The 24093-nt window shown below is 38.6% G+C and overlaps 1 protein-coding gene across 2 annotated transcripts in view; it reads left to right on the forward strand.

The window, feature by feature from the left end:
- CDH10 (cadherin 10) overlaps positions 1-24093 on the forward strand; it is a 159604-nt gene that overhangs the window by 85887 nt on the left and 49624 nt on the right. For both annotated transcript variants that reach the window (XM_060774691.2, XM_060774690.2), the window contains exon 3: positions 20226-20520. In XM_060774691.2, the coding sequence (XP_060630674.1) occupies positions 20226-20520 (295 nt within the window). The remainder of the gene's footprint in view (positions 1-20225; positions 20521-24093) is intronic.

Consider the following 24093-nt stretch of genomic DNA (forward strand, 5'->3'; position numbering starts at 1 on the left):
ACTGCTAGATTGACAGAAGCTGGGGCTAGCAGAGGGAGCTCACCAAATTTGCACTCCGCTCCCCGGATTTGAACCACCAACCTTTCAGTCAGCAAATTAAGCAGCTCAGTGGTTTAACCCACTGCACTACCAGGAGCTCCATGGCTGGAGTGGAACCTTCTTTAATTCCACCCCATTTGGGCAAGTGTAACAAGGGGTTGCCCTTGGACCAAAATACTGTGGTTCAAATGCTTACTAGGGTCAGTTAGAAGGAACATAGACTTTTCTTGTTGAAACCACTCCACACTCTAATAATTAATTTCAAGAGACAAGAGATTTTTCCCATTTAAAAATTCCTAACTTAAACCACTGTACACTAAGCATGTTTTTCAAATGTGGCACCATGGATAGAAATGGGAGCAGTATTTCTATGGAATGATTTTAAAATAATGTGAAGGTGTTTAGCTACAGACCAGTAAAGACAAAAAATCTAAATATATGCTTAGATATCTTGAGGGGGTGATTTTGATCTCCCTAAAAGTAACTTAATTAATTTGTGTTTGAGGCAGTTTTAGCTGAAGTCTAGACCTCATTGGAATGCTGCTGGATTGCATTGTAGCTAAGGCATAGAGCCAACTGCAAGAACTCTGAAGCTTAAGCAGATAGGATCAACAAATCACTTTGCATCACTCCACTGAGGGAAGTTCTACAAAGGTATTATAGTCCAGTTTGGAAGTGGATTAAAATGAGCTGGTTTCACTGTGCAGTATCTACACCAATGGTTCTCAACCTGTGGGTCCCCAGATGTTTTAACCTTCAACTCCCAAAAATCCTAACAGCTGATAAACTGACTGGGATTTATGGGAGTTGTAGGCCAAAATACCTGAAAACCCACAGGTTGAGAACCATTGATCTACACAAACATCCCTGTTTGTGATGCGAGCGGCGCCACCTATATGTAGAACTGTAAGTTGCAGGATTTGAACTGTTGTATCATGCCTGATTTTTCCTTTTTACCCTGTAAATGTATAGTTGGATTGATTGGTTATTTATAGCTGTCAATCAATGTTGTTTGCACCAGTTAAATTGCTCCTCCTGCTCAGTTGTTTGACCCCACCTCTTCCTAGAGAGCAGGACAGTGTTTCCTTTTCCATTCCACCATTCCAACTTTCTATCAGATGGACATGAGAGAGAGACTTGGCTCTGAAGCCCTTGATTAAGTTACATCACAGCACCAATTCTGAGGTTCTTACCCTTGAGACTTACGCTTCATGTTCAGATCAACCTGGACGACACTGAGAAGCCTCAAGCGCCTTCAAACCAGTTCTTTGGCACCAGGGGAACTCTTTGTGCCTTCAAAATATAGGCCATTGGAATTGGGGTTGTGATTATTCCAATATTCACAGCCATTGAGAAAGAGGGACCTGGAAAACGTTCTCAGCTGCAAAACCCCTTGGACCCAAGACAACCAAAGACTGTAATGTATATTTTCCTTTACCCTTTTGAAACTTCCAGCTTATTGCCTTAAAGGGATAACTCTTTGTGAACAAATAAACCTATTTTGATTTATCTACAGTGTTTTGATCCTTGGGAGTTCCAGTTTTCCTAGAGGAGGACAAGAAGCAATCCCCTGGGGAAAATATGTCATGTCCATGCCTCTTTCACTAAGAGTTATAGCCCCCAGGCGCAACTGCACATGTTTGAGGCTGGAATGGTGAGGGTTACAGTTTACACTGATTGTGGATTAGAACTGAACCCAGGAACCACACTGTGTATCTGCAGCTAAACAGTTGCTAGAAAACATCCCCCCCTCCCCCGCTTTAACCTCTACTGAGATGTGCTGATGTGTCTACCTATGTCCATTTGGGATCATCCCAGTTTTGAACCCTACCTGGATATGCTCTGAACTGTTGCAGCATACTATCTGGTCTGTTTCAGACTTTCTGGTGAGTTTTTTTTTCTTAGCACACTGTTTCTGGGGGTATATGTTTTGCACACCCCAACCTCGAACCATCTTCAAGCTGCATTATAATGCCTGTGACATTTAAATTCTTGGTTGTAGACATGGTTTTGTAATAGCATATGAAAAGGATAAGGACATAAATTCTTTTTATTGTAATCAGGAAAGCTGAGACACAAGGACAGAGTAGAATAAGGAAACTAATGCTCTTTCCTGAAGTATTTCCTTTCCTTTCCAGTGTTATGGGATACTTGTCAAAAGCTTAGGTCCCTCATTCTGAAAAAAAAAATTGCTGTACCATCTAATGGTTAGAAGGTATAAGCACAGAACATTGCAGAGGAAAGCATTAACAAGAAATGTTTTCATCTGTAAAGTTTATGCCAGTGGGAAGAAAATGATATGACAACTTCAGATGCCACAAATGCTTGGAAAAGAAGAGCCAAGATAATTAAATATATACAGGAAGAGATAAAACTTTAATTTAGAAAGCAGGCTTTATAAAAACTCAGTTGCATTTTCTAGCAGCTGTGTAGCTTTTCTTGTCAGATGTGTATTAAGCTTATCTACAGCACATAAGAGCCCATTTTGTGCAAAATCTTGCCTGTTGCTATGAAGCGTTTATTAGTCACAACTCTTAAATGGTTTTAGCTTAACAGCAGTGTGTAAGATCACACCAATTAATATATTCGAAGGTAGAAACCATACAAAGAGCAAAATACTAAATTATGGTGCTCAGTAATTGCTATAGGTGCGATCATCATTATAAAGAAATGAACATGATAAATGAATATGCAACTTTACATTTATTCAAATGTGCAGAAAAGAAGTTACAGTGTTGACTGCTGGAGAAGGAGATGCAACCATTGGGGAGAGAGGAAAGGAATTCATTGAAATAACAGTTTGCAAAATATCAGAGACAGATATAAAAACAAAAACACATCTCTACAGATGATCATTCTGGGTGACAAAATTGCTAAGTGAAACAGATGTCTTTTCCTTTCTCAGCTTGGCTGACATAAATCACAGATGCCCATTAGCCAAAGGAAGTGTAAGAACATTTTACGCTTTAAGAGAACTTCCTTGTTAGTTGTTGGGTAATTGTGGTTGTGATGATGGTGGTGATTTGTTGTTTTTTTGGAGTGAAAAGAACTAAGATACTTTTTAAAACTAGGGCAGTTTGTGAAAGTGTGTTTCTTTCCTATGTGTATGTAACTTCAGGTCATCTGTCAATTTATGCAACCCTATTCATTTCATAGGGTTTTCTTAGGCAAAGAATGCTCAGAATGGTTTTTTCCATTACCTTTCTCTAAAACATAGCCCACAGCACCACATATTTGTTGCCAGTCTCTTATCCAAGCACCAGCTGATCCTGCTCAATTTCCAAGATCAGAGGAACTCTGATGGGTAGTCCAATAAGATGCTTCTAAGGGCCCATTCACACAGTATCCTTACCCCAGGAGCTTCTGCAGCAAACAGGAGGGTAGCCAGATACCATTTCCTTTAAGCGCGGACACAATCACTATAAAAGGCAACAAACATGAGATATTGTGGTTTTGAGCCGAATATGCACATCTTCTGATGGCTGTATGTCCCTGTAATCAGAGATCACAGTATTTTTTTATCTGCATTTGTTCCCAGGTTTTAGATGTTTGTTCTTGATTGGTCGGATCTTAAAAAGAAGCTGACACTTGAGTAGAAGGCAAAAACTTTTTTTTTCATATGGAACAATAAGAAACTTTAAAATGCTAAAAGAACAAAGTTGTGGCAAGGAAGCATATTTGAGGCAGCCAAATGTGTGTTGGCCAGTGCAACAGCATGGCAAAACTTGCACATTCACATGTAACAGTAAAAAAAGGAAGCTCAACTTTTAAATGGTAGAAACACAAAATGCAAGATAAAGAGCATACTGGATTCATTCCAGCCTCCATCCCTTTCTTGCTCTCTTTCCCTCTCTCTCCTCATGAAGCCAAACATGCCAAGAATAAAAACCACACATAATCAACTAACCCAAAGTTCCTCAGAACAGTTGAGAGCAAAGTGGACAGCAATCTCCCAATGTGGACAAAAGCTTAAGTCAAGTAGGTTGCTTTGTTTAAGCCCTGAAGCAATATACTCTTGAGCTAGCGCTTCCTCTAGAGCTAGTTTAACTCAAAATGCAGCTCTTATTTCAAAGCAAAACCTGGGCCAAGTGATAGATCTTAATTCAAAATGCTCTTAAGTTGGGAGGCTCTTAAGTAGAGTTTCCACTGTATAAGAGTTTGGTGCACACCTTGGAACACTGGGGAGGGGCTCCGGAATGGCCTCTTTTGGTCTTGGATCCCAAGGTGGGATGTTGTGAATAAAACTGCCCTTGGGACTAACCTGGTGATTTCCTTTTTCTTATAAAGTACTGGGACTTGGGAGAAGGTGCTCTGGATTGTCCAGCATGGGCAACTCATAGCATTGGGTTATCCACAGGATTAGGTGTTTATCCCAAGGGAAGGCTGTCACAAATGGATACACTGTCTGAACTCGTCTCTGTCAGGATGCTTCTCTTCTCTTTGCTCACCTCCAGGAACAACTCACCAAAATAGGTTATAGGTCAAATAAAGTGCCCCCTGTTTAACCCAAATTGTTGTGTGTAGTCTCGTTATTTCATGGTTGATTATTTCATTATATGCCTTTAGAAATAGAGTCATATAGTTATCAGAGTAATCATATTAAATAAATATAGGAGATGGCAGCATTGTTAGTATAAATAAGACTTACCAACACACATTTTGGTGCTTCAAATGTTAGCCCTGGTTCTGGTTACATTTGACCTGCTGATTCCAACAATGGCACCATTTTCCCTCTATCAGCCCTAGATTTTGAGATACATAACATATGCCACCTACCAGTTGTCAACTACTCACCCATAGAACATCATGATAACCATAACTGAGAAACTAGAGCTGATGCAATCTATCCAATGTATTTTTGAATCAGAACCCCAATAACCCCAGGAACAGGCCTAAAAACCAAGACATCAATATATTTTTTGTTGGACTGTGTAATCAACAACATAATTATTATCATCTCCACAGTCCACATTTAGAAATGTTTTTTTTTAAAAAAAAATCTGCTGAGCTACCCTCTTGAAATCTCCTTGACAGTCCTTGAGTAGTTAAACTGTTGAAGATAGCATGGTTGCTGGAAAAGGGGTTGCTATCTGATTTATTTCTAGGAACCAAATAAGTGGTTGTTCTATTGTACAAGAGAAAAGAATGTCAGAATGAAGCAGGTTAATAGCTAGCCCAGTATCCTCCCTAACCATTTTCAAATCAAAAGCAGGAAAGTATCTAGCCAGGAAAGGTAGGAAACCAGTAGTTCTGATCTACTGCAGTCAGAATGACTAGCATTCTGGAATACTGGAAGTTATAGGTTAGCCACATTTATAGAAATACAAGATCCCCATTGGAGCAAATACATTGTTTAGAAATTTACTTTGCCGGGGAAGCAATATAATAACACAATACCTGAACAGTGGTGGAAGTGACTCAGAGCATCATTCTATGATAAGCTATGGATAGTTTTATCATGACACTATCTTCATTCATTTCAAAAGTAGGTTTCCACAGATAACTCAAAACAGACATATACACTTACTTGGACAAAGACACAAAACACTATTTTAAAATCGGGCCTGCACAAATTCTGACCCAGAAATCTAAATGCAACCACCAATCTGTAAAAGTACCCAGCAAAGAAAGATATCACTGTAGAGTGAGATGAGTGTTTTTATTTTTCAAATGATGCCCAGGGGATGGGTACTGGAGGTGAGCTTCTGTGAGAAAGTGCTTTGTATATTATGTATGTAAGACCAACATTTGATGATAGCCTTCTGCTGTTGGTATGATGGAAGATACTGTCACCATAATTAATGGAGAAATCAAATGCCAATCTAGCACCTTCAGACTTAAAATGTAGGAGAACATTTTATTTCTTTTCTTTAGACAGAAAAACATTTTGGGCTTATCCTTCTATGGCTATTGCTCTTTCCCACTAAATGAACAGGCACCATGGGCCTCAGGCAAGTGTTAACACTATGGTTGTGCTTATCATCAAAATGCTAAAGATGTGGAGATTTCAGAAGCCTGCAAGTTATTCTGAAATTGCTTTTGCACAGTGGGTGAGACTAATTCCTGTATCTTTCTTGATCAGAGCCAGAAAGGCTTGCAAGCTAACAAAAAGATAGGAGTAATACTAGATTCAACTGTAAGTCATGGCTCAGAATTACGCGAATACTTCTAATGCTAACATTTCTAATTGTTACCTCTAAATCATAGAGGTTACATCACACCAACCAACATTTCACAGATGAAAATTGGGATGTGTATGGCCAAGTAACATCAATGTGTAGTCAAGATGGCAAAAAATATTAATGAGAAAGAACACGTAAGCTGTTGTGGCTCAGCCAGATGAAGATGAGGGGTTTGGGGGTTCAGAGCCCACTGTTTCTCTAGGTGGGCAAACAGAGGGGGAAAGGGGGGGGTTAGAGCATGATGGTTGTTCAGCTGAGGGAATGGAGGCAGTTTTGGAATAAGATGCTGTTGCTGAGAAAAAGTGTGAGAATGAAACTGTTTTGGAAGCCAACAGGCAGGGAGGGGTGGATAACAGCTCATCTGAGGAAGCAGCTGGCTTAGACAGAGATACCAGACTGCTTCTGGGGAGACCGAGATTCAGGTGTAAGAAAACCCATGAGAAAGAGAGGCAGAAGCAGGCCTCTCTAGATCAAACAAATGTGTTCATGATTTGTAGTCCTTAAATTAGCGAAAGAGCTGTTAGGATTTTAGATCAAGCAACATTGCTACTGGAGTGTGGAACTGCTGTCTCATTCCTGGTTCATGCCTTAGTTCAAGACCCAAGTTTTGCTCCTTGTTTTATGGATTTACCTTTGGATTCATGCTCATGTTCTGCTCCTTGTTCCTTGGATTAATGTTCATGTTTAAACGATTGTTTTCTGGATTTACTTATTGCTTTTGGGACTTGCTTCCTTTATTAACTCTTGGATTTTTACTCTTTTATTTGCTTAAGGTCCCTTTGGCCCTTTTTATATCTGTTTTATCAACAAACTGTTTATTACCACATTTGGTTTCTTGGTGAGTGCTGCGAGCAAGGTGAATTCCTGCTGAGGGGCATCATAAGCAGAGAAAAGTTGCAACAGTTTTTGCCTGCCAAAGAACGCAAAATTCCACCCTTCTCATCTGTTGTGATGGGCAAAAGCAGGGAATCAGACAGCTTAGAGTTGCTTCTGGGTAAACCAGAATAGGTTTGTCTTGAAAACAAAATTCACAAGCAATATGGGGTGACTTCCTATAATATATATTTGTCAAGGAAAAGGGAATAAAACTAAACCAACATACATTAGCATTTTGAAGAAGAAGTCAATATAAGAATTATTAATATTAGGTATTAATAAATGTCCTATTGGTGGTGGGTGCACATAGAGATTACATGTATAAAATATATGATTATTTGTTTAACTTTTTTCATGTCAGGAGTGACTAGAGAAACTGCAAGTCACTTGTGGTGTGAGAGAATTGGCTGTTTGCAAGGACGTTGCCCAGGGGACGCCCGGATGATTGATATTTTACCATTTTTGTAGGAGGCTTCTTTCATGTCCCCGAATGGGGAGCTGGAGCTAACAGAGAGAGGTCATCTATGGATTCAAACCACTGACCATTCAGTCAGCAGACCTGACAGCATAAGAATTTAACCCATTGTGGAATTGGGGGCTTCAAATTGTTTAACAGATCTACTATATGTTTTGTGTAAATATTAGTTGTGTGTTTTAATTTTTAAAATTAAAAAATGGGGAAAAACACAAATTTACATGAAACATCCTCCCTTCAAAGACAGAGAAACATATTCAACCCATTTCCAACCAGCTCATACACGGTTTATAAGCTATATCTGTATTTGCCAATTGCTAATTGTGCAGCTTATTTTTATGCTAATCTTGATTCATTTTTGAAAGATGATGGGTAAAAGTTGTGGGATTTTGTCTTAGATTGTTTCCAAAATAAAAAGAAATATTCAAAACCAGTCTAGCCAAACATTGGCTTTTGCTGGAATAATCTAGCTTTCTCGCACTCATTTAATGAGAGATAATGAGTTACTAAGTTATTTGTATCACGTAACCATCTGGTAACCCACCAGCTAAAATGAATAATTTAACAAGATGCTCTAACGAATTCATATTGGTTAATATTTCTTTAATTGTCCAGGAATGATTCCATGAGAGAAAATGTGAAAGACGAAATGGAGCTCAGGTTCAGAAAGCCTTGAAAGGAAATTGGTAAATCATGCTAAATCAAAATCTTAATCAGATTTCTCTGAAGTCCAAAAAAATGTGTATTTAATTTAGTGTTTGAATTCCGGCCAGCAGCATTGGTTAGTTAATACTATGTATTATAGAGATGAAAGATATAACATTGATCTGAACTTATTTATTCATGTGTGAAGCATCATCTGAACTGTGGGTATCTTGCAAATGTGTTTGTCTTTGAGAAGATGGTGTTTTAATCAAGATTGTAAAAATTGTCAACTTCTGTGAAAGTTTTCACTCCTACTCAGAAGTAAAGACACCAGCACATTTTTTTCTTCTCCTGAGAAATAAGAATAGGAACAAAAATAGTAATAATGGAAAAATGATGAGAAAGACATCAAAATAAAATATGAGGAAGTGAAACTAAGTTATTTTTACTGCAAGCAATGTTTTGCTCATTTCATACACTTTTTTGCAAAACATTTTTTTTTTAAATTGGCTCCAGAAATCCCACAAAATCACTGAACAATATGCAAAAATTACATACCTTACCTTAGATGAGATATGTACATACAAGCTTCAGGTAGCATAGGGAAGGGTTAACCCTCCAGTGGTATTTGTTTTGCTCTCTGTTTCCCTATTCAGAAGATTTCACCTACTTTTTGTTGCTATGATAATTGCTTTTGGGAAAAAATGGCTTCTTGTAGAAACAAGGCTTGGTGAGAAAGCTTTAATGGAGACACCTTTTTCCCATGATAACTCTTCCAGGAGTGAATTTCCCTTCCGAGGGGTAGAGTTCTCTCATTTCCTGTTGTCTCTCACCCATTTTTAACTATGAGTCATTTGCATGTCGGATGGTTGTAACTTGGTAACTGTCTGTATATGTTATCTGATATACAAATAACTTATAAAGAGGTTTAAAGGAATTAAGAATTAGGTTGACAAGGTCTTCCTTTCTTTCTTTCTGTTTTCTACATCTGTCTCCTTTTTCCCCTCCTGAAGCAGCCTATGAAATGTCAGTTGTATAAAAGGTCAAGCATTTTGCTACTCTACGGGACAGCTTTTCCCAAGCTGGTGATCTCCGGATACTTTATGAATATATATTTAACTGTAGATCTTAGAGTCCATGATAATTAAACATATTGGTTTGATTTTGGGAGCTGACGTCCAAAACATTTGGAGCGCTCCAAGATAATTAAACATATTGGTTTGACTTTGGGAGCTGAAGTCCAAAACATTTGGAGTAGTCCATGCTAATTAAACATGTTGGTTTGATTTTGGGAGCTAAACTACAAAACATTTGGAATGTTCCATAATAATTAAACATGTTGGTTTGACTTTGGGAGCTGAAGTCCAAAACATTTGGAGCGCTCCAAGTTGAAGAAATCTGGGTTATAGGATTGAAGTTTATATCTCTAGGATTGACCAGACCACACACACACATGCATGGATTGTTTTGCATATTTTGCGAAATACACATAACTAGGAGACGTTTCTTCGTCTATGTGTGTTAATTGTACCTGTGTGTCCTTGAGTCTTTTATTGTAGCCATGCTTTCTACTTGCATTCACTTCTTAAGCATGGCAGGGCTGAAAAGTAACTACCGTATATACTTGTGTATAAGTAAACCTCAAAAATAAATGAAGGACAGGTTTTGGGGCCAGATTTATAGATTTTTATATGACCCTTGGATAGGTCAATGGTCATTCTGCAAAGATGGGGAAAGGCCAGCACTGCCTTAGGGAGCCAGCCACCTCTGGCCATTGCCACCATTTCCACATTCAGGGGGGAAAAAAAGACAGAAACAGCACTATGGCAGAGTGAATTGAGGGAGGGTGCTTCTTTTAGGGATGGACAAGTTCTTAGCATTCATCACTCTACTCAGAGAAAGGGGTGCTTCACTTTTTTGGATAAGTGCTAAGACATAGTATGGGCAGTCCCCAAGTTATTCCACACACAAATCTGCTATCAACATACCTGGCATGCATTTCAGGGTCATTGTTGCTGTTCTTAAGAATATTTGAAATAAGCCTGTTCTGAAATCCATTTTTCATAACCTGCCAGTGACCTGAATGCAGACATGAATATTTAAGAAAGGGCATGTCAGCTGGGCATATGTGCAAGAAAGAAAGGGAGCAGGGATTTAGTAGCTGGATGTGTAATTTGTTAACAATAAAGCTTGATATATCTAACAATATAAAGAACACATGAACCAAAGGTTTAGATGTCTTCCCTATACAGCTTCAGTTTATATAATATCTTTAGTAGAACATACATGTTCAAGTACTACAGGACAATACTAAAAATAACAGTTTCTATTTGTGTAACATCTTTCAGATGTTGAAAGTGTTACTTCATGAAATGGAAAAGTGTCTTCTATCAACTCAGACGGTTGGTCTCTGTGTCCCAATGTTATTTACTCTGGCTGCATTCCCAGCCCTTCCATATCTGGTACCTCCCTTCAGTCCAAAATGATAAATGATGAGAATTTCTTTAGATTTGTATATGGATCAATGCACCTAAAATTTCACATACTTGAACAAAAACATATGAGTTTGTTTTTAAATGGAGGGCAGAAAAACCAAAACTGACAGGTTCATCCATCCAGGCAGAGAGTTTTAAGTGCCTAGCTCTTAAAAATACGGTTGTGAGTGTGTGTATTCAACCATGTTCTGTGATGCTGAATTTAGAAGTGTTGCAGTATCCTTATTTTCCCTGTCAGATTTCTCATACTTAAACATTATGTGGCAAGCAGATATAATGCCATTTCCATTGTATTGGCAATATTGATGCTTCTTGGAATGGGTAATGCAGTATTTGAGAGTTATATTTGTTTCTGTTTTTTGTTTCCCTTTTTTAAAAAATATCATAGAAATATTCTGTTCTGTAATCACAGATTTCATAATTCAATAAAAATGTAGATGAAAAACTGTACATAACATATTTGTCCATTCCTGGCTGCAATGTGCATTCATGGACCTAAGATTTTTGCCTGATATGTGTAGATTATTGATGTTGTAGTTGTAACTTGCTACTTCATCACATTCATTAAATACTACTGAGCCATCCACTTAAGAAATGGCAACTTACTTTATTCATCACATGACATAGGCTTCAAGTGTAAGGTAGAGATATCTTGGGGCTAAAAATATGTTGCAAAGAGTTAACTTCTCAGACAGTTTCTAAGCTGGTTGGCAAGTGATTTTTTAGCAAATTATCTGGATAGAGATAGGTAGAATGGTCAATTATATCATGTGATGGTATTCAATGTTCTCTTTTTTAAAAGCGTATGGTTAGGCAATTTGTGGGATGAGCTGAAATGCTCCTTTGAGAAAAAGCTCCACCATAACTTTTTGCTCATGGAGGAGGGAAGACTGGCAGTATGTTGTGTTCCTTTCTGTCTCTTGCACTTTTTAGGGACCTTCCTTCCTTCCTTCCTTCCTTCCTTCCTTCCTTCCTTCCTTCCTTCTTCCAACACAGAGTATGAAGAGAGAGCCCCCAGATAGCTCTTTCCCTCCTCTCCTTCCTTCCTTCACTCCTACCTTTCTTCTTCTAACACGGAGAATGAAGGGAGAACCCCTAGACACCTCTTCCCCTCCTCCTCTCCCTTCCCCCATTCCTTTCTTCTTCCAAAATGAGGAATGAAGGGAGAGCCCCCAGACACCTCTTCCCCTCCTCCTCTCCCTTCCCCCCTTCCTTTCTTCTTCCAAAATGGGGAATGAAGGGAGAGCCCCCAAATGCATCCTTCCTTCCTCTTCCTTTGGTTGACTCCAAGCACCATCTAGTCCAACCCCATTCTTTCTACCATGTAGCAAAAGCACAATCAAAGCACCCCCGATAAACAGCCATCTTGCCTCTGAATAATGATAATAATAATAATAATAATATGTTCGAATTTGCAAATGTTATTTCCCGTTTAATTCTGTAGATCTTACTTTAACAGTAGTTGTGCTCCAGAAATTCATTTTTGTGTCCACAACCTATGTTACATTGGTGGAGACTCTACAAGATATTCAGTCATTAAGAAACTAGAGCAAAATGTTCTATAGCAGGATGTCCCTCCTGCAAAGACAAAGTTTTTTTTTTCATTTAATAAACTTTTCCCATGTGTTTATGATATAACCCATTAGGAAATTATATTTATAATAGTCCAAGAGAAGTCGTGTTCGTTTTCACAAAGAAGACATGGGAGGAACAGTGGGTGAGAACGACTCTCTACAATGTGGTGGCAAATCAACTGAGAACTCCTGAATAAAACAGATAGTTTGCTAGTGTGTGATGGGGTAGGAAAATCATCCATTTAATTTCAAAACAAAGTATGCCTGAGCTGTATGGTAATCTATTCTTCCAAACACTTGACATGTTCAGTGGGAAGAAGACTCTGGTATAGAAGCAAATAGGAATTTGTAGTGGACTCTGCATACATTGAAATGTATTTTTATGAGTTATCTCTGTCTTTCTCCCATCTCTTTCTTTTTCTTTAATTAATTCACATGCATTTCATTGTTGACTGTAATGACTGAAGGTGATACCATAAAATCTTGTTCCAGCTTTTTTACTAATGTTCCCCTATTCTTGATATGGGCTAGGAAAAATGCTTTCTACAACATTGAGCTTGCTTTTACAAAATATGTCATTGTTTCTTGGTTCATTCTAAAACATAATTAGAGGGACTTCTAAGATATTCTCTCTATAAGGTTGATGTATATTTCCTCATGCTTGTTTTTCAAGAAGCATTTTATAGTATGCAAATATGTAGCAGACTGCTTATGCACAAAAAGTTGTTGCTGCTGCTGTTAACATTTAAATATAATGAGACCAATATGCAAATGTTGGCCATTAGGAACATAACCGTATGGCTGCTTATTTGCACCAAGAAAAAAAGTCCCAGATCATTTGCATAAACTTGCTAAAAGTTCATAAAATGTAATCTATGTTCTTCTTTTGGTTTCCTTTGTCCTTGAATCAGTGTCAGGAGGATGGGGCTAACTCTGTTCTGTCAAGAATTTTGAATTCAAGTATCTTATAGAAATGAAATATTCCTCCTTTCACTAAGGGCAATATAATATAAGCTTCATTCTCCAACAGTGATAAAATATTGTTCCAAGTCACAAAGTTAACAAACTCTGTAAAAGTGCAGGAATTCTTAGATTTCCATTTATTATTATTATTATTAATGCACTTGTATACCGCTAATATCTCAGCCTAAATCGGCGACTCATTTATTATTAGTAGTAGTAGTAGTCGTAGTAGTCGTAGTAGTCGTAGTAGTAGTAACTGTTGTTGTTGTTGGGGGGGGCATGAGGTCAGGCAGCAGTGGTAGGAAGATGTATCCTGAAGCATAAAGCTGGTAAAATTCTCACAAATTCTCACAAAATCATAGTCTCTTCAAGCCTGTACATCTTTGTCATGTTGTGTCAATTTACAGAATGTTGCAATACTTACTTCCTCATTTGGCTGCCCCCCAGTTACATTTCTCATGGGTAGAATTCAACTTGTGTATTTTCCTCAACAAGTAGAAACATGTTATTGTTTCCCTAAAATCACCACCCCTCTTTCAAATATCTGTCCACTAGAGTCCTTCCACCCAATACATTATTTTGTTATCATATATCTTAAATAGTTGAGGTTCCTTCCTCCTTCTGAGGAAGACTCCTTCTGAGATGAATCTTGTTTTATGTATGGTATATTCATGTAGGGTGATAAAATGCAGCCTTCTCTGACTCCCCCGCCAATTGGGAACCATTCTGTCTCTCCATATTCTGTCCTCACAGTAGCAGGTTGTCCTGAGAATAGATTATACAACAGGATAATAAAATGTTTGGCATATCTATTTCTTTTAAAGGACCACATGTGTCCCCTTTTCTTCTTTTAGACAGGGCCTGCCGAGTATCAACAGAAGACACTGGCTTGGCCCTACCCATATTCCTCCTGAAGTGAAGGGGAAGTGCAGCAAGATGCTGCCTTCTCCATGACAAAAAGGAAAGAGTTTTTCGGATAGCTCCAATGGAGCTACCCACTCTTTCCTCTCCTTTTCCCTCATGATGGGGAAAAAGGCACTGGGGTAATGCGCATTGCCACACTTTATTCCATATGATGGGGAAAGGGACAAGGCATTAATGTGCCTTGTCCCATCTGCACCATATAATGGGGGAGGGAGGGCACATGGGGTGCCATGAGCTGCCTTGTGCACCTTCCCTTTTCTGGCAATTGCTAGCGAAACGTCATGGCCCCTGGAGCCGTGTGAAGAGGTCTTAAAAGTAATTCTTTGTCAAAGACTGTTCTGTAATCTAATAAACACTGACATGTTTTCTCCTGGAATTCTTCAGTGTGCTCCATTATCCAATATATCCAATTTGCAATCTGCTGTGTCTTTTCCTTTTATGAACGCGACTTGGTCTTTTGGCATTTCTCACTCAACTGATGATAAAACTCTTTGTGGTCAATTTTTGAACATCCCTCTACTTGCATGGGAGATTAAATTGATGGCCCTGTTGTTACTATAGTTCTTGGTGTCCCATTTGTGGAAAATTTAAGTGTATATTGTGTGTTTCCAATTTGTGGGACATTGTTCTGTTTTCCGTATTTGTTGACAGTTTTGAATCGAGTAGATTCTGCCTCTTTTGCTTCAAGCAGCTCTATTGGTATGCCATCTGTTCCTGGATATATATATATATATATATATATATATATATATATATATATATATAGCCTGAGCGGTGCCCTACGTTCAGCTTTCACTTGACTTTCTAAAATTGGAAGTTTAGCTTTAAATGGTTCTTCCTTGAATGAATCTGTCATCCTTTCATCTATTTTATATTATTCTTCAATGTATTGTCTCCATTGTCTTTTCATTTTACTTGGGCATGTAATATATCCTCATGCTGGTCATATAGCATAAACACTCTTTGCTTAAATTTCTCTTTAGTTTCTCAAATTTGGAAGAGGTTTTTTTTCACCCTCTCTTTCTCTCTATTTGTTGTGTTGTTTATTCGTTCAGTCGCTTTCGACTCTTCGTGACCTCATGGACCAGCCCATGCCAGAGCTCCCCATCAGTGATCACTACCCCCAGCTCCTTCAAAATCAAGCCAGTCACTTCAAGGATACCATCCATCTTGCCCTTGATCGGCCCCTCTTCCTTTTTCCTTCCATTTTCCCTAGCATCATTGTCTTCTCTAAGCTTTCCTGTCTTCTCATTATGTGGCGAAAGTACTTCATCTTTTCCTCCAATATCCTTCCCTTCAATGAGCAGTCTAGTGGATTCTGCCTCTTTCGCTTTATTTCCTGAAGTATGGACTGGTTGGATCTTCTCGCAGTCCAAAGCACTCTTAGAATTTTCCTCCAGCACCACAGTTCTAAAGCATCTATCTTCCTTCGCTCAGCCTTCCTTATGGTCCAGCTCTCACATCAATAGGTTACTACAGAAAATACCATTGCTTTGACTATGCGGGTCTTCGTTGCCAGTGTGATGTCTCTACTCTTCACTATTTTATTGAGATTGCTCTCCTCCCAAGAAGTAAATGTCTTCTGATTTCCTGGCTGCAGTCTGTGTCTCTATTTCTATTTGTTATAATCTATGTATTTGCATTTTTTGATGTTGTAGTTCTTCTGTCCCTGTGCGCAAGCCATTGAACAATTGCATTTATGTTTCTGACCTTCTATCTTTTTTGAAAAAGTTTGTTTCTCAATTTTGTCTTTTTATTCAGTTGTAGTTGGCTCCTAAACTTGAATTTTGGTTATACTAAGGGGTTTCCTCCTCTGCCTCTTCCCTTCTTATCCACCCCTCCCTATGAATCAAGGTGGGCACTAAAGATCAGGGAACTAATCACAATGAGGTCCCTAATGCAAGCAACAGTGGGGGAGTTTGTTGGGCAGTGTGGCGAATCCATTGAGCAGTCGGAAAAACCATCATCCTGTGCCCCACATCATCTGCATCTCCACCTTTCCCATCACACAGCGAAAAGTGTTCCCACCCAGCTTTCCCCTGCACTGGCCCCATTGTGGGCTATCAAAACACAGGTAGCCACCCCTGTTCTCAGGGTTCTATCCTAGGACAATGCTAGGATGGAGCCCTGCTGGACGTAGCCCTGCGTCATAAGAGCTTTGGTGGGATCCATCCTGGAAGAGTCCTATGACAGAGTCAGAAGGCAGTGTGATGAGGTCCAAAAAGAATGCAACAAATAGGTATCTGATACAGTTAAAAATATGGACAGTAATTACAAATGCATAATTACTCAAAATAACATAACATCGTTTTAAAAAGCATATATATTAAAAACAGTGCATTCATAATTTTAAAACTTTAACTTTAGCTATCATCTGCATAGGTCTGCCAAAAACCCTTAAATGCTGTTTAAACATAGTATATCCAGTGGCCAGATCTCTTCCCAAAAGATCTTTCCAAAATTTGGGAATCAGATAAATTCCTAAGCAGATTTGGAGCTCACTCTTCAGACAAGGCAATTATGAGGAAGTCAAGGGTGGGAGAAGCTTTTGACAAACTTTTCTGAAGTTGAAAGTTTGTTATAGTTGTAGAATGCTTATTCTCGATATAAAATTGTATTTTGTACTACGTCTGAATTAGCAACTGGAAATGGGAAAGTAAGGGAAACTGTAGCAACCAGCTGGAATTTGATTGAGGAATGATTGCTTAATAAATCTGTTGCCTTAACATTAAAGCACTTTTAACTATTTGAAAGAAATGAAAAAGACAATGATTTATGGTAGAATATATTTGCATTTAAAAGAAGGAAACACAGATATTGAAATGAATGATACCATGGGACCATAAAATGTTACTGACAGAGCTGAGTAAAATTACTTATTTGTATTGTTTATGCCTGTTGAAAGATTTTGGATGTTGTAATCCAAAATCATGACTTCTCCTGACTTAGTTTCTGTCATATCAGGAACAGGAGTAATTTCAAAGGGCACTTCTACACTGGGAACTAATGTGGGCCCTATTTGGTATCCAGAATACCATATTGAGCCCACATAGTGTCTTCAGAGGCAGGAGGTAGTCTCTACTGCCCAGCCTCCCTGAACACAGTCTGATACAGATAGGCTGCACTTTAGGGATCTCCCCTGTGTCATGATGATTCCCAGCCCCATGTCATGGTAATCCCCAACCCTCCTCTCTCCCCTTCCATTGGCACAGGGGTGCTCTGGTCGATATCAGGCAGAGCACTGAGGACAAGGTAGTGCTGCAACATGAAGTTTGGACATGACAGGGGAGCGTTGTCCCTAGGTCACCTAGGGAATGCAAGCTGGCAGTGAAGAAAGTTGTGACCATTTCTGCTTGGAAACTGGCCCAAGTATCTTCACTTCTCCTAAGTTGGGGGAAGACCCAGATCCTGGGTGAGGATGTGGGCTTTTCCCTAATTTGGCTTACCCCAGGGCAACCTGGATCAGCCATGTGTTGTGTTAAGCCACCCTGGGGCTTATCCAATTACATACTGACCTGCCAGTAAGTGGCCAGTGTTGATGAGTGGAAAGTGTACAAGGATTCACTTCTATAAGTATTAATACTTGTTGAAGGCAGAAAAGCAACAAAATTAAGAGGTGTCAGCTGCAGATGCTGGGCAATCTCCGAGCCTATGGTCTAGCTAGTTTCGGTTTCTCTTTTTGCACCATGTGTTATCCCCACTGGAGGAGGATAACTTGTATGTAGGAAAATCCCTGCCATAAAAATTTAAGAATCTCTGATCAGTAATTGGAGATGATAGGCTTCCTCTCCCTGCTGTAGTCCAGAGAATGTACTTATGGCTGAATTGAGAAAGAGTTTTTCTAGGATCACCTGAAGGCCATGTGAGAAGCTTCTTCTCTGCAGATTTTATGTTGGGCCTACAGACCAGTTGTGTCTCCTCCAATCTTAAAGCATATGAGAAATAATACTATATAAGAATGTAGAATAGTACAGATGGCCAAGGAGCCTGAGAGACTCAAGTGGTATTTGCCTAATGCCAAAAAGATAAAGTAGATGTCGGATAAACCTCTCTGGAACAGTATTATGAAAGGGACTTGTTTCTGAATATCCACAAAGAATATAAAGTTGACTTATTTATTTCTTGTACATGGAAATGAATGTCTGCTTCTTCTTCTTCTTCTCTCTCTCTCTTTCACACACACACACACACACACACACAATGCTGATCAAGCCACTTTTGAGGGGCATTTCAGAATGTTTATGTGTGTGAAAAGTTCATTGATTTCTTGCCCTTTCCAGTTGGATTTTGCAAGGAGTACTTCAACCTTTGTTGTCTTATCCTATTGTGGGGAAAAGTGGGGTATATTGTTTATCTTATTCCTTGCTGTACTATAAAGTGAGAGAACATTTTGATTAAAATGGCTTCAGTGTTTGAGTAGGGCTGTTTGCCTGCCCATCCCTGAAATGAAGAGGCAAGACACATGTAAATTGGGTTAAAATTTTGGGCAACGTTTATTAATTGTTACCTATTTAACTTTTCATATCGCTAAACTATAATTGTGCTGGACTTGATGGCAAAGCCGAGGTAGCGTCCCTGCCCGGCCTACCCCTCAGCTTGTAAGGGCGAAACATCTGGATCCCCTGGTGACCTAAACCCGGGCAACCCCAAAGGAAAACGTATGGAGAAGCCTACTCCAAGGTTGTTGAGACCAGACTCCTCCTGTTTCAGGGCCATTTAATTTCACCTCACACCTTAACTATATATCAAGGTGAGTGTATTGGATAAAGGCCCACACCCCAACTCCATGTACACCAACTCTTTTGTGTTTCCCTAGCTATTTACACTAGGCCTATTTAACCAAACCCACCATCCAAGCTAGCCCTTAAGTAGTATAGGGTAGGTGAAAAAACCTTTCTAGAACATAGAAAGGAAAAATTCCTACCTAGTCCTGGTAAGCAACCACAAAGCTATACTGTTAATGGGCAGGAGTGGTGGGTCGATGGTTGAAACCGGGAATGAAGAGGCTGGCTGCCTCATGGCTAGCCATGCCCTTTTTCTGGCTGGTTCAGTGTAACCATCCCCCCTCTTCTTCCGGGGAGGAGGCAAATTGCTCTCCCTCACCACTTCGACGGGAAGGGAAAGCCCCATAATTTCCTATCCCAATATGTATTATGAATCATTAGCTAATTCCTCCTCTTCAGGGAAACCAGAGCTGTTTTATGGATAGGTAAATGAGGGGTAGAAAAAATGGCCCTCCAAATGCTAGGGAACAGCTCTCTGGCTCTCTTATCATTGATTATGCTAGTTAGATTTTCTTGGATTACAACAATATCTTGGGATCACAACATGCCCATCTCGTTCAGATCTTTTTTCAGAGATTTTTTAAAAAAGATTTTGATGCTACAACTCTTCCATCTGACTGTCTTTGGAAATTTTTGGTGTTGATTGAAAATCAGAAACCTTAAGATCTCAAAGATATTGTCAAGGAAGGTAGGATTCGCTGTACATTTTGCATTTGGAACAAATTGTAAGATTTCACTTTTTAAAAAATGTTCAAGATCAGCCCCAGCTATTCTGCTTTCCTTAATTGCCATGTATCCTGCCATGTCCCTTATCTGCTTAGAGAATTTACAACTAACACAGCAGGTTGTGAATGTTTAATAGATTCTTTTTCAAGGAATGAAAAGGTCAGTATTAGCATAAAATTCTTCTTCAAGATTTGTGACACAAATGTTCTACGACACAGAACAGGTGTTGCTGGGGAGGGGGAAAAAGCTTAAAATCTGCCATAGGAGTTGCACTATAAAGATTATGGTGAGCTTCAAAGATGTTATAAATGCATGAATGCTCTACACACAGACACATGTATACATACATTCAGACTCTACATTGTGTCTTAAGTCACTGTAAATGAAAAGACACTTTGCTTTGTTGATGCAAATTTTACTTGAAACACACTGTGTAGCTTTTAAAAAGAATTACTTGTATTATTATTAAAGTTATTTGCTTTGGCCCTTTAAAAAAATCTCCTTTTTTGTCTCCCCAATCTTACCCCCTCTTTTCTCCCCAGCTTCATTCGGACCAAGATAAAGGAGATGGTTCCCTCAAGTACATTTTGTCAGGAGATGGGGCTGGCACTCTTTTTGTTATTGATGAGAGAACGGGTGACATTCATGCCACAAGAAGAATTGACAGGGAAGAGAAAGCTTTCTATACCCTACGTGCCCAGGCTATTAACCGAAGAACGCTTAGGCCAGTGGAACCGGAATCAGAATTTGTGATCAAAATCCATGACATCAATGACAATGAACCAATGTTTCTTGAAGAGGTTTATACTGCAAGTGTCCCTGAAATGTCAGTGGTTGGTAAGTGTCATCATGAAATGTCAGTAAGTGTCTGTACTTGTTGATAGTTGGCATAGGAACAAGGAAGTTAAAAGCAAATTATGCTCAAACCTATAATTTGTGTGTGCTAATTTGGTCGTCAACCCAGAGATCAACTTGCACTTTATCTATCCATTCGCTTGATTCCCCTCCCCCCCCCCCAATATCACTCTTTAAAACCCCATACCTAGACATAACCTACTCTGTACATGCCCAGGGTTTTTAAATTTTAATCTACATCTGGTCCGGCCATCATGTTTTCAAATCTTTAGTGTGTTATTGCTTATCTGTTCAACTGTATTATTTATATTGTTTTATTTGCTTGCTTGTTTATATATTGTTGCATTTGTATTTGACGTGCTTGGCCTCATGTAAGCCGCCTCGAGTCCCTTCGGGGAGATGGTGGCGGGATATAAATAAATAATAATAATTATTATTATTATTATTATTATTATTATTATTAATTGCATGGGGCCCAACTAGGAAAGCTCTATTGAATAAATTCATGAATATACCTATGTATTTATTCATCATTCCACAAATGAGTGGATTAATCAATAAGAGTCAGGGATCTCTTATATGGGGAGCCATATGCAAAGCTGATCTTAGTTTCACTTTCACACCTAGTTCCCTACATATCTGTGTGCTAGAGCAAGGGTGGGAACATTTTTCTAGGAGTAACAATTCTCCTTTATTTGGCCATTTTATTTTATAGAAAGAGCAATGAGTAAAGTCCAAAAGGAGATACATAGAGCCAAAAGTGCCCATAGATGATATGACTCCAACCTGGTGTAAGTTGCTGGTAGGGTTGTATATTTAACCATCTCCGTTTTCTTTTTAATTTATCCTTTTGAATTATCTCATATATCTTCCAAACAAGAATTTAAAGTAGACCTCAACAGGTTAAATTAAAAGTATATAGAAATGAATAATAATAATAATAATAATAATAATAATAATTAAACACTGATCTATTTAGAAGCAGTAGTAATAGTAATAATAGCAGAGCTTAATTCTCCCTTTCATCTTGCTACATGTTCTGTCCAAATGAACCTTTAAAAATGATGGAACAAAGAGAAGGCTTCACCCAAATATTTGTTTAGCTCAGTGGTTCTCAATCTTCCTAATGCCACGACCCCTTAATACAGTTCCTCATATTGTGCTGACCTCCAACCATAATATTATTTTTATGGCTACTTCACAACTGTAATTTTACCACTGCTATGAATCGTAATGTAAATATCTGATATGCAGAATGTATTTTCATTCACTGGACCATATTTGGCACAAATACCCAATACGCCTAAATTTGAATACTGGTGGAGTTGGGGGGCTATTAATTATGTCATTTGGGAGTTGTAGTCGATGGGATTTGTTGTTCACCTACAATCAAAGAGCATTCTGAACTCTACCAACAATGGAATGGAACCAAACTAGGCACACAGAACTCCCATGACTAAGAGAAAATACTGGAAGGGTCTGGAGGACATTGACCTTGAGTTGTAGCTCACCTACATCCAGAGAGCACTGTGGACTCAAATAATTATGGATCTGGACCAAGCCTGGCATGAATACTCAATCTGCCTAAATGTGAACACTGGTGGAGTTTGGGGAAAATAGATCTTGACATTTGAGAGCTGTAGTTGCTGGGATTTATAGTTCACCTACAATCAAAGAGCATTCTGAACCCCACTAATGATAGAATTGGGCCAAATTTTCCACACAGAACCCCCATGACCAACAGAAAACGCTGTGTTTTCTAATGGTCCTTGGTGACCCCTCTGACACCCCTTCACAACCCCCCCTCCCAGGAATCCCGACCCCCAGGTTGTGAAACACTGGTTTAACTCTACTTGGCACTACAGGGAGATATGGTCCTTTATATAACCTAGACCCAAGTCGTAATTACAGTAATTGAAGCAGAATATAGCCAAGATATCTACCATCATGGCCAGATGTAACTTCTCCAGAAAAGGACAAACTGGCATATTGGTTTTAACTGTGCAAAAGCAGCCATAGTTACTGCTGAAATTTAGGATTCACTGAATGCAAAAAAAAGTAGCTATTTTGTGCGGGCGGGGGGGGGGGGTTGCAGGAAGCAGACATTTCTATATAAGAATATGGTACAATAATGGTTTTTGGATCATAATAAAATGTTGTTTATAAGAATCATGGTTTTCTGTTTAGATAAATGCACTGTTGTCTGTAGGAAAGTACCTTGCACTAATTTTGCACAGAATATGTCTTGAACTATGAATAGTCTTCAAATCCCATGGCTTCTTTTGTGAAGAAAATTAGCAGAGCATTATATCCCGAAGGTTCTCTCAATAACTGCTTATTGCTTAAATAATCATTGAGCATTACTAGTGGTACAACCTTTAAATGTTTGTTAATAACTTCCAGGTTTCCCCAGGAATGAGCACTGATGACTGATTTCTGTTCTATCTCTTTCTTTCTCTGTATGTATGATTATTTGATAAAGAAAACAAGAAAATTATTTTTCAAAAATATTGAAATGACAATAAGAAAAAAACAACAAGGGCTCCATCTCAGCACACAGAAAAGATGGGCATGTGAGGTGGAATGTATTGATGCTGTCACCACAAATTGGACACATTTTTTAAAACTTTCTAATTAAAGTCAGAATGGCCCTGAAAAGTATCAGCAGCTTAGTCAGGACTAGCTGACATATTAATAATTTTATTTTTAATTGAATAAATTATTAAGTTAATTACATTAAGTGTGAAGACTTACCTGTGCATTCAACACAAGGATTGCTTCTGAGTAGAAATATCGAGTTCGTTTTATTATTTTTGTTATATGAATTGGTAATAACCTCTATCATTTATTCTTTTGACCAGAAGGAATATTCATACCCTATTTTTCAAATGTCGGAGCTAATTACATCCTGAGCATAACATTATGTGCTGCTCGCTGAATATTCCCCTATAGAAAATGTGCTTATCTATCTAGTGTAAAATCCAAGCTGTGCAGTTTTGGCCATTTGTCGGCATCAGAAAACAGTGAGGCATTCTAAGAATGAAAGCAATCAAGCCATCAAGGCACCAAGTATTAAAGCAATATGGATTCAGTAAGGCATATGCATGCATGGAAGGATGCTTTCGCATTCAGGATTCTTTAATGGGTGAGAAATGAATACTCAGATATGCTGTTACATCACAGAGCAAATCCAGAGCAAATTAATCAAAAGTATTTCCATTCATACTACCTGTGTTGTGTAGGTGGAAATGCACAATGCCGGATATGGAAAGGAGCACCAGACTTACTTTTGCATAGAATTTTGCATAGAATTGGATTGTTAAGATACTTTACTATTTCAAAGATATTACAAACAATTATTTTGCTTGGTTTTGAGATTAATTGTGATTTTAATGTTCCCCAGGTTGTTTTGAAGAGGCGTATTTCAATAATCCCACTTCTCTAATGTCTGGAGGTTGCGAATAATTTTATGAAAACCAATTCTTCCTTATTTATGTGTAATATTCATGGTGTCTTTCACATAAACAGAAAAATAATTTTAAAAATAAAAATACA

Source organism: Anolis sagrei, chromosome 4 (genome assembly GCF_037176765.1).
Source record: "Anolis sagrei isolate rAnoSag1 chromosome 4, rAnoSag1.mat, whole genome shotgun sequence".
NCBI lineage: Eukaryota > Metazoa > Chordata > Lepidosauria > Squamata > Dactyloidae > Anolis > Anolis sagrei.